This window comes from Silurus aristotelis (genome assembly GCF_946808225.1).
Source record: "Silurus aristotelis genome assembly, chromosome: 6".
Lineage (NCBI taxonomy): Eukaryota > Metazoa > Chordata > Actinopteri > Siluriformes > Siluridae > Silurus > Silurus aristotelis.
The window spans coordinates 25,857,073-25,877,236 of NC_139579.1; the positions used below are offsets into that span (position 1 = coordinate 25,857,073).

At 36.6% G+C, this 20,164-nt stretch overlaps 2 protein-coding genes across 3 annotated transcripts in view; both read right to left on the reverse strand.

Moving 5' to 3' along the window:
* Positions 1–2,720: 2,720 nt before the first annotated feature.
* Positions 2,721–8,610, reverse strand: lgals8b (galectin 8b). The gene is made up of 8 exons (XM_083544914.1): positions 8,170–8,610; positions 7,890–7,978; positions 6,890–7,100; positions 4,659–4,778; positions 4,531–4,557; positions 4,351–4,439; positions 4,106–4,271; positions 2,721–3,395 (listed from the first exon to the last, which is right to left on the reverse strand). The coding sequence occupies exons 1-8, from the start codon at positions 8,206–8,208 to the stop codon at positions 3,246–3,248; spliced, it is 891 nt and encodes a 296-aa protein (XP_083401040.1). The 5' UTR covers positions 8,209–8,610; the 3' UTR covers positions 2,721–3,245.
* An 832-nt stretch (positions 8,611–9,442) lies between these two features.
* gnmt (glycine N-methyltransferase) overlaps positions 9,443–20,164 on the reverse strand; it is a 12,400-nt gene continuing 1,678 nt past the window's right edge. Inside the window, exons 2-7 of one of the 2 annotated variants that reach the window (XR_014534112.1) lie at positions 13,854–13,981; positions 13,638–13,751; positions 13,418–13,560; positions 12,748–12,872; positions 10,670–10,903; positions 9,443–10,587 (exon numbers count right to left, since the gene is read on the reverse strand). Coding sequence is in view for 1 of the 2 variants with exons in the window: in XM_083544915.1 (XP_083401041.1) it covers positions 10,732–10,903; positions 12,748–12,872; positions 13,418–13,560; positions 13,638–13,751; positions 13,854–13,981 (682 nt within the window). In the remaining variant the exon portion in view is untranslated. Of the gene's footprint in view, positions 10,904–12,747; positions 12,873–13,417; positions 13,561–13,637; positions 13,752–13,853; positions 13,982–20,164 lie in introns of both variants that reach the window. The other variant, XM_083544915.1, reaches the window with a different exon arrangement.

Sequence of the window (20,164 nt, forward strand, 5' to 3'; positions counted from 1 at the left end):
CAAAAGCCGCCATGATGCACACATCCGGCATTTAAAACCGTCCGTGTGGAAACATTGCAAATGTTCTGTTTAGTGTCCTGATGATTTAAAACACCATAATTATTAAAAAAAAAAACATTTATGATATTTTTCTTCCTGCTTTTTGTTGATTATGGTTTAACTTATAATAAACACATTTACATAAAGTATATATAAATATATAGACGCTTCCCACCTTATGAGCGAGTTACGTTCTGAACGACTGCTCGTACCATGAATTTGTTCTTAAGTTGTTACTGAGTTCGTCATTGACTACGCATATGTCCTAATGATGTAAGAGTTATAAATACTACCAAATAAACAATAAAATATATTATATTACAATAAAAATAATTATAAATTGAAATACTGTATACAATATTTTGTATTAAGAAATAAAAACAATTTAAATGAATACAATTTTTTTTTTTTTAAACTTAAAAAAATGCATTAATTCTTTCTCTCATAGACTCGTTACGGTCGACGACTAGCTCTCGACGGCTCTCCTACGTTTCGAAATCTTTTAGACTCGGAACAAATTTCTCTTTGAGGACAGGTTTGTTCGTATCCACGAAAGTTCATAAAGTGAATGTTCGTACAGTGGGGAGTCTGTTTATATAATTTTATTTCATTTGAATTTTTTTAGTTCTCTATAGAGTGTGTTCTATAATAAAAGCATGCACTAGAAGTATGTTTTCAGTCTAATCCAGTCAAAATAACAGCCGGCCGGCCGGCCGGACGGACGGACGGACGGACGGACGGACAGACAGATTACCCCATAAACACCTATACACAACCCCATGTCACCAATTTATGTATTTTCAATATACATTTGATCCTAATGCAAAGAAAAAAACAAAATTGATTGATGATCTCATCCTACTCATGCTTCTCACCCCTTTTTCCTGGTGTTTTATCGTCCCCACTGAATCTTTCATCCATAAAGCATGATGCTTAGTAATACCGTTCACTAGCATTAGCAATAAGAACCTTTTTTTTATATCCATGGGGACAAATATTAAAGTCATAAAGCATCCTACGCCGACAGAAGCCTGAATGAACTGTTGTGAACCAGAACGCTGGATCTCTGGGTGTGCTGTTCATCATTACATTACATTATTTTATATATTTTAATGTTTATGGTTTTAAAACTTTTTTTTGTCCATTTGATTTTTCTATTTTGTAGGTATTTTTTTTATTTTCCTAACCGACAGTTTTATTTGTCCCCAATTATGATTACTAAAAAAGTCATGTATTTAATAAAGCATGTAATAAACACCACAGAAATACCTCCACTTAATGCCGTTTATATATATATATATATATATATATATATATATATATATATATATATATATATATATAAACGGCATTAAGTGGAGGTATTTCTGTGGTGTTTATTACATGCTTTATTAAATACATGACTATAAAGCACATTAATTGTAAAAACACTGTTACTCCGTAACAATACATTCTACAGTTCTTCATTCTAACTAAACATAGCGGGTGTAAAAACTGCATAATTATCCCTCGTTTTTAGTGCAGTCCACTGCTTCTCCACCTGCACTGTACATTACACACATGAAGACTGCTACATGCACTGCTACATGCACATTATTCCCATAAATAAATACGTTTTACTGAAGTATTAGGCACATTAGGCAAATATGTACCCTTGAGTTTATGTACTTATTTATTAGAGCCATTTCAGCTTTGATTTCTAATTTTTACAACCAGGGGTCTGCTCTTCGGACGTGTATTTTTTGGTTCTTCCAAGCCCGTCCTGGAGTTGTCGTCATAGCAACAGGTCCTTAAGCTCAAACCCGCTCTGGAGCAGGTTTATTTCATGTAAACAGGATTAAAATAGATCAATGCTTTATAAGTGGAGATGATACAGCAAATCTGTTGTAGCCATTCACTCTCCATTGTTACAAGAGCAGGAGAAGGGGATGAGCTATTCAGAATTTTCTGAATCCATCACAATATGGGATATAATGGGAAAATATTGTTTTCATGTGAGAATCATGTACCTCCAAGTTGTTGGACCCTCATATTAAAAAAAAATAATACTACATTTTAGATATTTATTTCAGTAAAGGTTTTTTGGGAAAAATGTAAATAAAATAAAAAATTGGAAAATTTATTATTTTTTTTTTTTTTTCTCCCAAATAAATTTTTTTTAATGTACATTGTGGTACACATTTAATTTGTCAGCAACTTTTTAAGACTTGCCCACTGCTGCAGCTTTTGAGGCGTTCCCTGCCATTTGAATAAGGTTTTTAAACTCTTCTTAACCTTCATAACGAAGCAAAATAAAAAGCTATAATTTAAAAAAGCGGTCTATACTCATTGGCCAATGTAGCGTTGACCAGCCTATTGCAGTGCTGCTAATGGTTTCTAGTATTGAGATGATCTTGGATGTGTCATTCGATCTCTGATGTATTTACCGTACAAAGAACGGACCCCAGACACAGTCATAAGATTTAATATAATCCAAGAAGCACTTTGTCTACATTTTGCTGTTAGATGCAAGCAGACCTTTTGACACGATCTATTTATTTAGCTGTGGTTGAGGTTACTGAGCTTTAGACCAGGCAATTAGGCTTAGACCTATAGCAACTATAATCAGTGTAACATCAGGGCTGATCTTTTTAAAAGCAGCAGTGTTATGCATAAAATAAATTAAAACGACCACAAGGGGAGAAAATCTTTAGCCTTTGCATGTTTAAAATCAGTTGATCACATGATCGCTTAGGTTGTGCATTTTAATAGTGGTTCATCTGAAACACATTGCATCAGCTTTAAATACAAGACATTTGCGGTTTTTAAGACACCGTGTCCAGCATCTTCACTCGTCCAGTTAATAGCTTTCATAATAGATTTAATAATAGTCAATCCTTTCTGAATGATTTTCTCATCTTAGAAAAATGTACCCTGCCTTTTAAATACATTTTGATGTCATTGTGACACAAGGTGAGTAACAGCTGCTGATTATTTTATATAATACCCTATTGGTTAATTACTATCCCTATGGAAAAATATTTCCATGGATCCAGGTCTCGGATAGTGTTTTGGAAACGCAGCTGTTTCCTCACGTGTGGTTGTGCTGCACTGGGTATTCTCCTTCAGTGACACAACTGAGAATTCAATAATTGCCTGTTTAAAAAAAAAGAAAGAAAGAAAGACGTAAGTGCTGTATTGCGCCTGTGCTGTTACTGATCTAAAAGTCACCAGAGCTTAACGTCCTGCAAGTCCACGTCCCCGAGGACCTCCAGCTGGGTGATGGAGCTCAGGTCCTGCACTCGGTGTCTGTACTCCAGCAGATGCTCTCCGTTCACGGCTATTTTAAACTGGTGAGTCTGGCACAGGATGATAATCTGAGGGCACAGACAAGTGTTAGTGTGTCTAAGAGTCATTAAGAAGCAGAAATCTGTCAATTATTTTATTGTTATTTTGGCCAAAGTTTGGTTCTAAGGACCAAACTTTAATCCAAATGGGGACCAAGTGCTGTGAATGCTCTAACACCACAATCGGGTTACATTCGGACCTTTTAGGACTTTTACAGTCATAACAACGAGTCCTAAGTTTCAAATCCAGGCATCACCAATTTCCCCGGATTCAGTTCAAGTTTAAAGCAACTAATCATGCAACATGTCCTGAATAGATGTTCTGCCATCCTGGTTTTTTATTTATTTTTTGCTACTCTTAAAAAAAGTCACCGTATTTGGTGCATGGTCTTCAAAACAAACCTCAGAAAATTTCTCGAAGTTTGAATACTTAAAAGTGGTTTGCGCACCGACACAAAACTTGGGCAGCATCTTCATCTTCTTAAATTTCATAAAAGTACGAGCTTCAGAGTCACAAGTTACAATAACATGCAATAGAGAAACAAATATCGATAAATGAAAGTCTTTTTTTTTTTGGGCATAAAAATGCTCTCCCAGTGTTTTCCTAGATTTTATAGGACCAAGTTGTATGTGCAAATGATATTAAAGGTGTTTCAACCTTTTCAAATCTACCAATCTATACGCTATGTGAAAATCTAAAGTGACCACCTCCTCTCCTGTGCTGTAAGACACAGTCATACCTCAAAGTATTTCCCTGCTGTGAACGGGAAGTACGACAGCTCCACCTCCTCTGGTCCCCAGGACTCGCTTAAGAAAGAGTTGCGCATCATGGCGCCTGATTTGATCCGTGCGTTCAGGTGTAGGGCGATGTTTTTTGACTCGCCGCACCTCAGGTTTACCGAGAAACTAGAAACACACGTGAGAAACATGCTGCAATAGTTGTGAGGGTTAAAAATAATAAAGGAGCAGTGCTGTGAGGAGGTACCTGTGAGGGAATAAGCTGATGTGGCCCTTAATTGTAATGTGCTGTCCAGGACTGAGCCCTTTAAGTATACTGCCTCTGTAGGGTATACTCTAGAGGGGGGGAAAGAAAATGCAGAAGTGGTGTAACTGGTACAAATGGTATTCTGTTATCAAAATCATTTAGTGGAACTCACAAACTCACCAAGTCACCCGATTCTGAAAATATTGCCTGTAGAAATAAGCCTGAGATTATTATTTGTTTTTTTGTAAAGGCGGACAACAAAGAAGTCGGTATATAATCGGCTGTTGAGGTGAGACAGAGATTCTTACTGAATTTGGAACGTAGCCAATGGCTTGTATTTCAACCTTTCCAGACACAGAGAATGTGTCGACCCTGTGCAGAGGGATTCTGTGCGGATACTCCAGGACATGAGCTCCGTTTACTGCCACCTGCAGGAGAGAAGCAGCAATGTCTGTGTACAGATACAGCACTGTTGAATGTTTTTAAGTACTGCTAAAATGCCTTTGTATCCTGATTAGCTTGTGCTCGAATAATCAGAGGTCTAGGGAATAGTGAAAAAAAGATATATATTTGTTTATCTATAATGTATTTTCATGTGTCTTTTTTGAGAAGACAAGCTAATTTTACTAGACATAAAGACACTTATGTACAGTACAGTTGTACATTAGCATGAATACAGACCTCAAGTGTAAATTAAGCATTCTTTTCTATCACAAAAACTTGGAGAAAGGGTTGCCAGGTCTTAACAAAAAAACAAAAACAAACCCTAACTACCACTCCCAAAACTGCACGTCTAGAGATCACGAGTGCGTATCCTAAAGATGTCAGTCATCATTGGCCTGGAGTCAAAGAGAGCAAAACTGGCTGTGCTCTTTTGGCAAGCTCAGTCTTCCCAATCAATCATAGTGACACCGGCCAATATGGCATGCAGAAGTGAAAAGATTCCTCAAAATCGTGGTACTCCACCCTTGGCGCAGCACAGTGAACGCAAAAGACTTGAAAATTGCTTTAAAATGTTCTGAAATGTACAGTTCTTTCATTTCTTTAATTTAGTAATAGAACCTGGCAACATCTGTGGCTTTTTTTTATATTAATCAAATCCCGCCATGACAGGTTTGCCTTGAAATGAAATCTGGGCTGATTCTTTAGTTCCCATTGCATTGGATATGAAACACCGCAGTCAATCCTTACGCTGATGGCTAATGAATGAGGCAATTGTTAAAAAAAATAAAAGCAAAACACATTAAATCACTTAGCCAGATACGCAATTATATATATTTTTTTATCTTAACGTTTTATTTAGTAGTGTGCTGAAATAAAAAAAAATACTAATAAGCACAGAAATTCGAACTAACCCGGATATTTAAGTGATGATTTTTTTTAAATAGAAGACAGCTGTCTGGTGAAAGATCTGATAATTTAAGTTTAATTTGAAACATGCATCAGAAGCTGAATAATGTCGCATTCGTTTTGAGAACAACGATGCCCCCTGGTGGGAGCCACTGGAAATTGTGCTCTAATTCCAACAATGGTAGTGCTGGGATTCGAACTCACAACCTTTTAGTCAGATGTTCAATGTCGTAATCGCTGAACTTTTATACACACACTGGCCAGGATGAATTAACCAATCAGGAGAATTGTCTAGATTGTTAAATGCCCATCAATGATTTGTGCCCACAGCCCATCCATACACGAATAAATTAATAATAAACATTTATATTAATGCATTTGGCAGACACTCTTATCTAGAGTGACTTACACTGCCCGTCCAAAAAAAAAAAAAAAAAAAAAAAAAAAAAAAAAAAAAAAAAAAAAGGTACACTCTAATATTTCATTGTACCACCTTTAGCTTCAGCTTACCACCATGGCATCGTTTCCATAAGCTTCTGCAATGTCACGTTTATTCCCGTCCAGAGTTGCAGCAATTTTTCACCAAGATCTTGTATTGATGATGGAAGAGTCGGACTGCTGCGCAAAGTCTTCTCCAGCACATCCCAAAGATTCTCAATTGGGTTAAGGTCTGGACTCTGTGATAGCCAATCCATGTGTGAAAAAGACATCTCATGCTCCCTGAACCACCCTTTCACAATTTCAGCCCATTAATTCCCATGCCCATGCCAAGAAGAAAAAAATCCATTGATGGAATAACCTGATCATTCAGTATATTCAGGTAGTCCTAGCAACCCCAGATCATAGCACTGCCCCCACAGGCTTGTACAGTAGGCACTAGGCATGATGGGTGCATAGTTCATCCACCTCTCTTCTTACCCTGAAGTGCCCATCACTCTGGAACAGGGTAAATCTGGACTCATCAGACCACATGACCTTCTTCCATTGCTCAAATCTGGACACATCTGGATAATCCTCCATGCAGTAATTAATGGGAGGCTCTTACCTATTTGGTGACCTTTTTCTGGACAGGCAGTGTACAATTCTTATTTTATTAATGAGAGGTAGAAATCCCTTTGTAACAGGAAGCTTTTGGAGCTTTTTTTTTTTTTTTACCCCAATCTCCCAAACCGAATACCGAGTCACGCACCTTAAACACATCTTCCTGTACTAGGATGATTGTCTCAAAGGATGCGCCTTGCTTAAAGGGCATTTGATCAAGAGTCTCCTCTCTGCCCCAGCTGCCTTGCTGTAAGGTGTTGCAAACGATGCAAGGAGAGTTCCTGAAGCGAGGGTTGAAATGGAAAGCGATGTCGGATCGTGGCTTCGTGCTGCTGCCGCAGGTCAGATCAAACTGGAACCTGGAAGTGGAGGTATATGGCTGCAGCTGTTTGTATCACAAGAACTGCACCTAAAACTCAATACTGGTTTATTATATAAATACTGGCTCATTATATACACTGGCGTTTTATATTTCAAATTTCATTCAGTAGCTTACTGCTGAAATAATGATTATAATAAGAGGAAGAAGAAGTACTAATACGCATTATTGCGCTGAAGTAAAGGTTAAATCTTAATGCATTTCTGCAGGATGTCAAACAGACTTGTGGGTGATGAAGTCATGTAGTTAAATAAAGTGAATGTACATAATCAGGTCAGTAAAAAGAAGTTTAAAATAGAAGTCAACTCCTGAGTCTTGGATGCCATTAAAGATATTAGAGAGTTTATCTTCTCTTTGGATCTACCTGATTCATGCCGACGCCGTACCTCTGGATAGAGTTTACTGTGGACCTGAGGATGGCTCCACATGAACAGCGTAAAGATCTATAAGGTTACTGAGCAACTCAAGATTTGCATCTAAGCGCCAATCACTGAACAGTACACCTCCAACAATAATAAAACTATAATGAAACATCCATTTGGTGTCACCCAGATTAGGATGGGTTCTCCTTTGAGACCTCTCAAGTTTTCCTTTCCACAGTCACCACTGGCTCATTTATTAGGGATAAATTAATAGGCACTAAACATATCAATTTTAACTTAACAACCTCTTTATCTCTGTAAAGTGTGTATTGTTAATATACAAATAAAAGTGAATATTTAATTGACTGTTGCAGTAATAATGAATATCATGCAACCTGGAGGGTTACCTGTCAGCATCATTGAGAACACAGCCCTGAACAACAACCATCTCTCCGGCTTGAAGTCCACCTGGGATGGGTCTTGTGAAGGGAATTACCTGAAATAGATTCACCAGATTACATTATGAATATTATATTTTCCTCCATTTACACCCAAAAGGAAAACAGGATAGTACTATATATATTATATACATCTGAAGATAATCAGGACAAACGCTGTGATTGTTTTGTATCTGTAGCTACAAATGAAATATTGTTTTAAAAACGAGCCCGAAATAATGATACCTACCGGGTTGAAAATGGCCTGTTTCGCATTAGCAACGGACATTTGGAAGCCCTGCAGGACACCAGCTTGTGGATAAGGATGATGTGAGGAGTTTCTTCTCAATCCGCCATCTTCCCCCGACACAGCGCCTACTCGGTTCCGATTCACTTCAAGAGAGTCGATTCAAATTGCTTTTAGATACGCACTGTAAATTTTAAACGTCTTAGACGAAAATTGTTATAATTCGCCTGTAGTTATGGCAGAATATATACAATATAAAGGTGTGGATTGCTTTGATTTCATTAGCGATATTGGGGCTGTAATGGAAATCGAAAAATCAGCCTGGCGTATCGTGAATCGTTTGAGCAGTGAATCATTTGTTGGTTATGAATCGACTCAGTATATTGAGGGAGTACCACCTGACTCTGAAAATGATGTACACACAGGACATACATTTCAGACTGACTGAAACCTACATTAGATACATTACTATCTACAACCTAAAGGAGGTTTATGGATGTGGTGAGGGAAGGTATGCAGGTAGTTGGTGTGAAAGAGGCAGATGTAGAGGACAGGGGGGGGGGGGGGGGGGGGGGGTATGGAGACGGATGGTCCGCTGTGGCGACCCCTAATGGGAGCAGCCGAAAGAACAAGACAACAATCTAAAACCTAAATCACATACATTACTGACTGACTAAAACGGATATATCACTGACACAAATTTTAATGGCATAGACAAATGACTGGCTAAAACCTAAAAGACACACATTATTGTCTAAAATCTAAATAACATACATTACTGACAGACTAATACTTAAATAATATACATTACAGACTGACAAATAACCTAAACAACATACATTACTGATTAAAACCTAAATAAGGTACATTACCGTATAAAATCTAAACATATTACTGACTGTCAAACCTGAATGACAGACGTTACTGTAAAAACCATAAATGACACATTACTGACTGAAATCTACATTACATGCATTACTGTTTAAAACCTAAATGACGTTTTACTGACCATCTAAAACATAAATCACACACATTAGTGGCATAAATGCACCTGAATTGCTCGTATTTTTAGCCTGGAGTCCTTTCGCCATTTTAAATTTCATGTTACACAATAACATAGAATTATAGGGCGATTATGTCTACAAAATATGTGTATATACTTAAGACCTGTGTATACTCTTTATAAGAATGCACACCATTTTTACTGCCATTTTTACATTATATATATATATATATATATATATACATACACACACACACACTAATCAACAGCACATTTGGATACAGCAATTTTATTAAAGTTCTGTAAAGCTTTTTCATATAAGACTTTCATTTAACTTTTATTTACAAGTCATTCTTAATACAATCGACCAAAATAATTACACACCATTTGGTATTAAATGCACTTTTGATAACAAAAGCTGCACTTGTTATTCAGTTCCACCCAAATTGTAACCCAGGATCTTAAACCAGTTGCTGCAATATTGGATACCAAAGTAATGTCAGTATAATGCAGACTCCTACCTAAACACAAACAATATTATATTGACACATGACAAAATATATAGGAAAAACTACAAATGATTTTGTACAGGTGACCTAAAGTGACCTAAAAATGTACATCTACTTTTTTTAAGGTCACTTTAGTACAATCAGTGGTTGAACAAATAGTACATGAACTTTGCACTTTTGTACCATCAGAGCAAACCACACAAAAATACAGAATTCAGTGATTAAAACAATAGATTCAGACAAGAAAATGTCTGAAAACCATAAGCTTTGTTCAAACTGTTAAATCGGTTACAGTCTTAAAAGAAAACTCCACTCTGTTGGAAGCATTTAAGATGATAACAGAGTCAGTGAAAAAGATTTAAGCTCAGATGTTTATTACAGCATTTAGTAAATGTCTGGTGCCATTAAAATCATTCAGGGTAGAGTTTACTTTTAAAGGTCTTTGTTGATGACACAACATTCAATTTGAAAGAAAATATCCATACAGACTTGTTCAGACTAAAAAGAGTAATAACTTTTGAACCTCTTGGCTCAGTCTAATAAGAGATCAGAGATGTAGTATCCAGTAAAGCTGGATAAAAACTCGTTTGACCAGAGGATTTGAATGGATCTAGTTCATTAGAAACATGGATCTGGATGAGTAAACTAGACACAACTTTGTTCCTTCTGTCAGTTTTAGTTTAAGGCATGTGGTTGTAGAATAAAATATTGCAATGCAAGTCTTTGCATTCAAAATTATAACAAGATTATAAAAGCGTAGGATGATCATCTAAAGTTTGAAATTCCAAGCACAGCCGTAAACGTAATTCCAGTTAAAACAGAACTTCATTGTTGGTTAAGTAAAATAATGGACACACAGATTTAACCAGTATTTAAGCCCCAGTACTCTTCGTTTTTTTTGGTGTTGATCTTCCGCATTGTGTTCTGTCTTCAGATCCGCCTTTGCTGTTGTGAAAGGCTTTCAAGGTTAAACCTTCATCAAAACAAAAGCAAATGAAACAGATATAATGCAGATTATTCCAAAACGTAACATTGTGGGTCATACAAATTGCCTCAAGCTGTCTTCTCGACAACATGGATGAAGTAACAGGGAGCTTCTCCTTGTCCTGGAGTATAGTGCTTGAAATCACCAAACACTTTCTGCTTGCATTTTCCAAAGAAGGCTGCCTTCAGCAGATCCTTGAAGCTGTCCAGTTGGTGTGGGTAATACGACAAGCGGAATTTACTGAAAGACAGACACACGAAATTAGAAGCTTTTTTCTTCATGGTATAAGTCATGAGATGTGCATGATGATTTAGTAATAATTTGATTTAGTCATCAGATTTAAAATTCACAAATACCACAGAGTTGGAATATTATCAGTCTGATTAACCTTGCAATCCAATGTAGCGGTTTGTTTAATTGACTGAAAATTGTAGCTATGGAGAAACCTTTAGATTTTAGCAACATGAGAGGGAAAATATTGTTTTAAAAAAAACAGTACAAAGTTGTCATTGGGAATAAAGATGAAGATTCTCGATTTCTAGATAGAGAAGGTGCTAAGAAACCACTGTTCATGTCATCAATAATTTAGATGAAAACAACAACTAACTTGTCTTACAGATAATAATAAAAATTCAATCTTAACTCACTAAATGCACTTTGGTAGAACCATGACAAAGCACGCTGCTTCATGACTTGCTGTATCGTACCACACCACACCACTCCAGCATTATTAAGCTCATATATTCTTACTTAAAAGACAGATTTACATTACGATTTAATGCTTGTTTAATTCTCGTAGAATTCAATAAAATAGCAAACTTTTTAGGTTGCCATTTCATTTGGTTTCACCCTATACATAAGAAAAGAAAAATTGCTTTTCCAGATATGAATCTTTTAATGATATGATGGCGTTATGGGATCTAATATACCTGTGGAACCACGACTATGCCTTCTGAGAGATAAATTAGTGGTAGCAAACATAGCAAAGAATGTATATAGCCTAATTAAGATTGGTTGTATTACAGCTGCAAGGATGATTTTACACAATTGGAAATGCCCCAAAACCCCAGACTTGAAAGATTTGATTGATGGGATGATTGAAATTGCTTCGTACAAGAGCACGTTGGGGAGACTGCATAGTGAGGGAGAAATGAAGAAAACATCGGATAATTTCTGCCAACATATAAAAATGGTTTGAATAAGTAGGACTGATTAACAACTGTTTAATTTCCATGTGCTTTTATTATGATTGTATTCCACTGATAGTGACTAGTGGCTGAATGTGTAATAGCAAAGATAATTATTGAATGCCGTGTTGATGTACTTTGAAGTTTGGACTGTTAAACAATAAAAAAGTTTAATTACAAAGAAAAATATAATAATGGCGTTAAACAGATTACTGGAACTTGAGCAAGTCTCATTGCAAAACGCACAGTGGAATCCTGTTTAGGCAGCATCACGTTTGTCATCGCAACACCATTTAAAATATGAAGATTTCTTCACACTTATACACTGAGGATGTCTTAGAAATCACGATGCAGCTCCTAAAGATAGATTGAAACCCTGTTGCCAGTGGTGTTTGAATGAAAAATAATTCACTATACTGAACATGTACATGTGGCGATACATCATTATTGAACAGTTGGGAAATTTGGGCCACACTGCATGTTATTCAGAGGAATTACACCACACTTCCTGTTTGTACATGTTGACTGATTCTCTGCCCATTGCAACATTATTATAAAATCTCAGAATTTTTCTTGCAGTTTAGTTCATGACATCAATCTGACCAAATGTGGTTTAAATCTGATTATTCTCCTCTAGGAGGACATTATGATCCCCAATAAAACACACAAAATCAAAATTAAATACTTCCTGCCTTGAGCCTGGGTCACGTTTAATGTATTATGGGGAATTTGAATCTCTTGTTACCAAACATTAATATTTAATGTGAAGTACAATACATACAGTAGGAACAAGCACAGCAATAATAATAACATATTGACAAACACTGTGTCTTGACAGAAAAGCCCAAACTGTGCTACACCCAGAAGATTGGAGATGAGCTCCTTAGTTTTCAGTACCTTGTCTCAGGTGCTTTCTGTGATCCTTCAGCATGTAGGACCTCCAGTGAGTAGTCCAGAGTCACCATGGTGGGCTTGTTGTTTACCCACAGTACAGACGTGTCGATGTCTTGTTTTAAATCACTCTAGAGTACAAACACCAGCAAAGGCATTAAAAGAAGCATTTTGATCTAAACTGGTTCTAAACAGCGGTAAAGGTTTTGTTGCAAATCCCACAACCTGTGAACCTCAGTTCTGTATAATGGGAATGTTACTACAGATGAATGCATGTTCCTAATGTATTGATTGAAGCCGTTGAAATTAACACACGCTAGTCTGTAATCAAAGGCGATGTACTGGGATTGTTTGCACCACTTTCTTAAATGTACACAGGCACTACTTTAAATATGATATAAATATAATTATAAAAAAGTGTAATATTTCTGTTGTATAACCGGAATAAAACCCTTGGGAAATGTTGTTGATGGAAAAAAGAAATCAACACCGTGGCTGCATCAAATTACTATAACAATGATTATTTTCCTTAAAAAAACTGCATTATACACTGGCTTGTTTTATTCCAAGCATACATGCCTACTCACAGATTATACCCAAGCACTTGCAAAATTTCAGGTTTCTTCTGATTGGTACAGGGGCCACTTGGACACCAGATTTCTTACCACTGGAATACCTGGTAATAAATGTTCTTGCCCTCTGGAGCTTTGCCGGTCTTGAGAATGTAGTCGTAGTTGCGGTGATCAATGATCAGGATTCCTCCAGGTTTCACCATGCTTGCAATGTTCTGCAGGGCCAGCTTCTGATCACTCTGATCTCCTGCAAGATATTCAATTAATGAACACATCTACAACCATTAATCAGTACGATTAATCAATTCAATTACTACACTGTACCTTTAAAATCTGGCAAATGAGCAAATGAGTTCCCCAGGCAGATAACTGCATCAAATCCGTCTCCTGGCTTCTGAATATCTTCAGCTAGCGTGAGCCAATTAGCCTCCTCGATTACTGTGAGGAAAAGATGAAACATTGAGGGAATAATCAGTTTCACAAAGTCTACATTAAAGCTGTTTACTGGACTGCGATGCGAGGTTAGAATTCGTTTCTCACCCCAATTATCATACGCTGGTTCTTTCCTCCTTTCCCATCTCTCCTTGAGTGCATGCTTCAGCATCTTGTCACTGGCATCAACACTGACCACCCTGAAACCCTCCTCCAGCAGCATGATCGAGTCCACACTACGAAAAGAAGCAGTAACAGCTTTGTCAATATGTTTGATATGGGAAAATGAGTTAATTCTGGGATAAGATGTACATCTTCTTCCTCCAATGTACTGTACATAAAAACAGGCTCTTCACTTTTGTGTCATGTGACTAAGTGTTGCTAAACCAGAGTGTTTTTGTTTTTTTTCTGTAATAGCACTCACCAAAACATTTTGGTCCTCGTATACCACAGCATCAAGCCAAAAGGTTTTTCTTATGTACTGTATTTCATAAAGCAATTAGTCTATTAGCCACGTTTAATCTTTTATTGACATTTGCATTAAACAAGTTATCTCCAGTTATCACTTAGTTTATTGTGGCTGTAAGCATTTTCTCCCTCACTAGCCCTCTTTTATCCACTCACACTAAAGATTCCTTAAATGTTACATAAATGTATCTTTAGAGAATGTCTTACTATATGGGTAATTGTACAGTGGATAAAGTGTGATAAACAATACTCTGTTAGCCCTAAATAGTCTCTGTGTTACAGCTCGCCTGGATTAACTGTTGCAATAGAACATCACATTAGAACGAACGTATTGATATTAAACTGCCTTGTTATAGGAAATCCTGTGGGATCGGTCTTGAACCGGTGCTTGGAATTTATATACCATTTGAAGAGAACCAAGGCTGAAAAATATTTAAGGAACATGGGCACATAGGATACGGTTTTCTTATCAAGGAACTTTGTGTATCTGTGGGCTGGAAATGTATGAATTCCAAATGAACAGCGATAAAGTCGTTCCAGGCCAACGCTAAATTCAACATACACATCCTTATAATTGATATCATAGGCTGCTAGAGGATAAAGATTTTTCATTGTATATTGTAAAAGACTGTTTTCTGTACATATAAAAAAATTCTCATATCTCGAATCAGAAATGCTGTGCTCTAATATTAGAACTAGAACTGCTCTTTGTAATGTACCTCCAGTTCAATAAAAAAATAGAAAAACAAATTGTCCTGTCCTGTAAATATGTTGTTGAATAAACCGCCTTACCCATCAGTATGAATATTGAACCACTTGTTTTGTTTTTCTTAAGTGAAGATCAGCTGATTCCAGGAAGGGTTCAACATGCAAAGCTGTAGACTTGCAATGTGGAATATAGCAATAATGCTGTGAAGGCAATTGTAGCATGATTATTGCTTAAACTCGTAAGGTATCAAATAAACACTGTGGACAAAAATGTCTATCAAACTGTTAATTAAACTCATTTTAAACTTGACTTTTTCAATGAAAAAACAAAACCGGATGTCTCTTCAGTTTTGCTTAATAACATCCTATTCCTCACCAATTATATTAACATGCAGAGCTTTAAGCAGTGACTTGTATCTATAGATTGTTGATTGCAACTCTGTAGGGAAAAAGGTTTGTGGTCACCTGACCATAAGATTTGTATGTGCTTTCTGAACACTTCATTCCACAATTAGTTGCCATTTACTGTTGTAATAACCTCCACTCTTCTGGGAAGATGTTCCACTAGATTTTAGAGTGTGTTTGTCAAGATTTGTGCTCATTCGGCCACAACGGCATTAGTGAAGAAGAGGAGGCCTGGGGTGCAGTCAGTGTTCCAATTCATCCAAATAGGGATGAGATCAAAGCTTAATAGCAGGTCACTCAAGATCTTCCACACTTCCAACCATATAAACAACATCTTCATGGAGCTGGCTTTGTGCAACAGGACATTATGCTGGAATCGGTTTGGGTCTCCTAGTTTAAATCAAGGTAGAATTAATTCTTTGATAATTAGTTAACATTTGTGTTTGTGGAAGAACCACAAATGGCAGGAAAAGGCAAAAAAAAAAAATATTGTCTAAACAGTCTGTATGCTTCTATCTAGCTCTATCTTAATTAATGATCACTGAGAGTCACCCTACAGTTATCCAGTACAGCAGTTTATCTTTTTTTAATGTATATTCTTTGTTCATCTATGTTTGAGGTAGTATTGATAAAAAGCATTTACAGATTTCCGCAGAAGAGAATTTTACAAGCAAATTTCTAATGTAAAATTAATTTCACACCATAACCCCTCTTAAGCATTTGCACACTTTGCACTACGCGTTATGTTGGTACACACGAGTCGGTATACACTGTCTGAACTGGAGTCAAAGCTTTTCCTGATTCAGAAGCAGTAGTGATGGGGCGAATGAGAGATTTGCAGACGTATGTATGCATGTATGCATGTATGTATGCGGGTAAACGGAGTATGGTGTGATGAGAAAACAGTGTATGTTTTGTACACTGCTGTTTAGACAGCTGCTTTATGCGGCTAACACCATGAGTACGGGTTATTATTAGGTCAGGTTAGCCCTCCTTATGCTTTTTAGAACATGAATAAACAGGTCAAGTTTATTTCTAGGCGCTTTTTACAACAGACATTGTCTCAAAGCAGCTTTACAGAATTTTAAGAGTTAAGATGAATGGTATGCATTAATCCCTGATGAGCAAGCCATGGCGACTGTGGCAAGGAAAAACTCCCTTGCATGTAAAGCAGGCTAATTGTGTAATATTTTTTAGAACAGACTTAGAATTGTACTAAGTCTTGTAGGACTTGTACTGATAATATTGAAAACGGTACCACTTTCCATGATGGCATAAAAAAAGTAAGGGAAATGCACCGATTTAAATGCATCACTTGCTGTTTGTTTTTAATCTGAAAGTCCGTTTTATATTTCATATTCATCCTGGTGTTTATAATATTATATGGTTTGAAAAGAATCCGTGAACACGTTTGTCTTTGGTTGATTGAAGCCTTGCAATGTTTTGGGGGAAAAAAGGTCACGAGTACAACTAACTTAATATAAAAACAATCAATCTTTACTACAGCACGCTTGAATTTCTAAATCCGATGGAAGTTACAGTAGTTCCTTTCCAGAAGGTGATTTTCCAGTCAGGACATGTTTATTTTGGAAGGAGTCTCCAGTGTCGGTATGTTGCAACACACTGTAAAGTGAAGTTTTAACTTTAGGTTTGAGGGAAAGTCTTATGAATCAAGGGATTAACAGATTTTAGCTTTTCTGTATTTAAAACATGAATGAATGTTTCACAAACGCTTTAAAATATTAAATATAACAATTGTGGATAAAAAACATGATCTGGTGATCCATTCTTCTTCTTAATTGTAATAAAACATGTAATAACATATGTGCTCTAATTGCATTATAATTGGTCACATTTATATTTTATGTATTAAATACACACTATGTGAGCAAATGTATCGAGACGCCTGACCCCATATGTGTATATGTATTCTTCCTTAAATTGTTAACACAAAGCTGGATGCTCATGTTCGTACAGGAAATCTTTGTCCCTATAATCGATCTAGGAGACCCAAACCTGCATCACAATGCCCCTGTGCACAAAACTAGATCCATGAAGATATGAATTACATGAGATGGAGTAGAAGATCTTAAATGGCCTGCTATAAAGATCTGACATCAACCCTAATGAACACCTTTGCAATGAATTTTAATCAGTACCATTTTTATTTCAAATGGCTTTTTAAATGAAGGTTTGATAATTCCGTTTTTTGTTAATAAAATAATGAAATTTTGATTTTAAAAAGACGGTTATTTCTTAAAAGAACTGTAATTTCATGACATTTTTTTTTTTTTTTGCTGTAAATCTTTTAGTCAACCCCATTGCATCAGTGCCTGACTAGATCATTAATTAGTCATACATTCAGGCCAAAGCGACAGCACACCAAATATCGATTATTATATCCTGTGTTCTTTTTAAGTTAAAAGTGTAGGCTGCCTGATTACATAGCTGAGAAGACTATTTCTGAGCTTCAGAGAGGACATTCCTTCACCTAACCCTCAATGACTTCCTTAAGAGTTAAGAAACTCGACCCACAGAAAGTGTCATGCGAACAAATTGTAATCAGTTCTAAATGAATGACAAGTTCATTGCCAATGTTCATATCTTGAATAGAACATATCTGCACATACAGTGGCAGCTGGTGGTGGAAGGAAACATTTTATAATTTCTCATCTTATCAATGTTTAATAAAAAGATTTTACAGAACAGCTGCTGGATCCCCTACAGTTTGCCTACTGAGCAAACAGATAGATGGATGATGCAATAATGTGAGGCTGCACTACATTCTGCAACACCTTAACTAGTCAGGGACATGTGCCTGGATTCTGTTTGTCGACTTCAGTTTAGCTTTTAATAAAATAATTCCAGAAATTCTCCACTCCAAACTCCTAAAGCTCACTATACCCCCTGCCATCTGTCAGTGGATCACCAGCTTCCTGACAGGCAGGAAACATCAGGTGAGTCTGGGCGGGGTATTCCAGTATTCGGACAGTCAGCAGTGGCGCTCCTCAGGGATGTGTCCTTTCCCCACTGCTATTCTCCCTCTATACTAACAACTGCACATCCATTGATCCAACTGTTAAACTCATAAAACTTTCAGATGATACTACGTTTATTGGACTCATCTAAGATGGCGATGAGTCTGGATATCAGCAGGAGGTGAAACGTCTGGTGCTATAGTACAGTCAGCACAACCTAGAGCGAAACACACTACAAACTAAGACCATCAAGTCTTTGGGAACTACCATTTCCCAAGACCTGAAATGGGAATCAAACAAACTCCATTCTCAAAAAGGCCCAGAAGAGGATGTACTTTCTATGCCAATTAATGAAGTATGGCCTGCTACAGGAGCTGTTGATACAGTTCTACACTGCAGTTATTGAATCTGTCCTGTGCACATTCATCACCATCTGATTTGGAGCAGCAATAAAACAGGACAAGAACAGGCAGCAGAAAAAAATCATTGGTGCACCCTGCCCACTCTCCAGGACTTGTACCATACAAGAACCAAAAAACAGGCAGGAAAAATAACCCTGGACACAACCTCTTTCAACTCCTCCTTTCTGGCAGCTGCTACAAAACTTTGTTTACCAAAACTGCCAGACACAGGAACCGTTTCTTTCCCCAGGCAATCACATTCATTAACAATTGGCCTTAACTATATTCCCTGCTTCATATCTATAAGTACTGCATTATCAGAAAAGTCAGTCATCACATCATCCGTATATGTTATACACACTACTGCTGCTGTAGATTGTACAAATGTTCTAAAGTAAACTCTTGATCTTACGTGACACACAATACCGTTATTTGCACTACAATGCACTCACACACTTTCTGTACATTATTGATCTGTATTATACTCTCTATTCCTATTTAATACTCGTATTGTATATATTGTCTCAGTCTGTTTCGTCTTGAATTGTCTGTTTTGTCTTGGCTAGTCCCAGCTAAATGTATAGTGTTATTTATGTCTGTACATTTGAGAGTCAACAACAGCTGGAAGCAAATTCCATGTGTGTGTGTCAACACGCCTCCCTAATAAACCTGATTCTGAGTGTTTAGAATACTTGACAGTCTTAAAGTTGTGTTTTCTCTGAACATATTTTCTCCAAATCCCAATAAACAGTTTCGGCCCTTGTACTTTTACTGTATTATTTAATGTTAGCTCATCAACTTTCTTTTTTAGTTTCTCCCGCAAACTCACTTTGGGGGGAGGAAAAAAGACAACAGAGTAGAAAATACAAGTTTTATCATGAATGATGTGTAACCTGCCTGCTCATGGTAGTGCTATACAATTTATATCATTCTATATATTTTTATTATAACCAAAATAAATAGTACATTTCTGAATGATGACTTAGTTCTGATAGCATGTTTATAGCAGCCACTCCTGCACATGAGCACTTCTAAGAAATAGTCAATGCAAGTCAAAACAGCATAATCTTTAAATTGTCATTCTTAAAAAAAAAAGAAAGAAAAAAAAAATTATCGCACATTAAACTTAGGAGCTCCCTAGGGTCTTCCATATGGTTCCATCTTTGCCAGCTGGTTGTCTTGCACTAGAAACTTACTGCCCAATCTCGGCTTAATAACTACTAGCAATGGTTTATCAATAACTGTTCCATTTCAACGCAATTTGTGTTAAGTAAACAATTACCACACAGTTAAAACTAGTGTCATTGTTATGAAATGTGGCAATGGTATAGAAAAATTTATGAATCAATATTATTTAATAAAATAAGAGTACAGTATGTGTAAAAACCCTTGAACCGTTTAAAAATATTTATTTCATTAAAATAATACACAACTCTATACTCTTCATCATGTGAGAAGG

What these genes read in the sequence shown, in the direction of transcription:
- lgals8b (XM_083544914.1), bottom strand. Translation starts at nt 8,208, where the DNA reads ATGTCCGTTGCTAATGCGAAACAGGCCATTTTCAACCCG. An exon ending in GTTCTCAATGATGCTGACAG is followed by an intron (nt 7,101 to 7,889) that starts GTAACCCTCCAG and finishes CTCCACTTCCAG; the next exon opens with GTTCCAGTTTGATCTGACCT. An exon ending in TTTCAGAATCGGGTGACTTG is followed by an intron (nt 4,440 to 4,530) that starts GTGAGTTTGTGA and finishes CCCCCCCTCTAG; the next exon opens with AGTATACCCTACAGAGGCAG.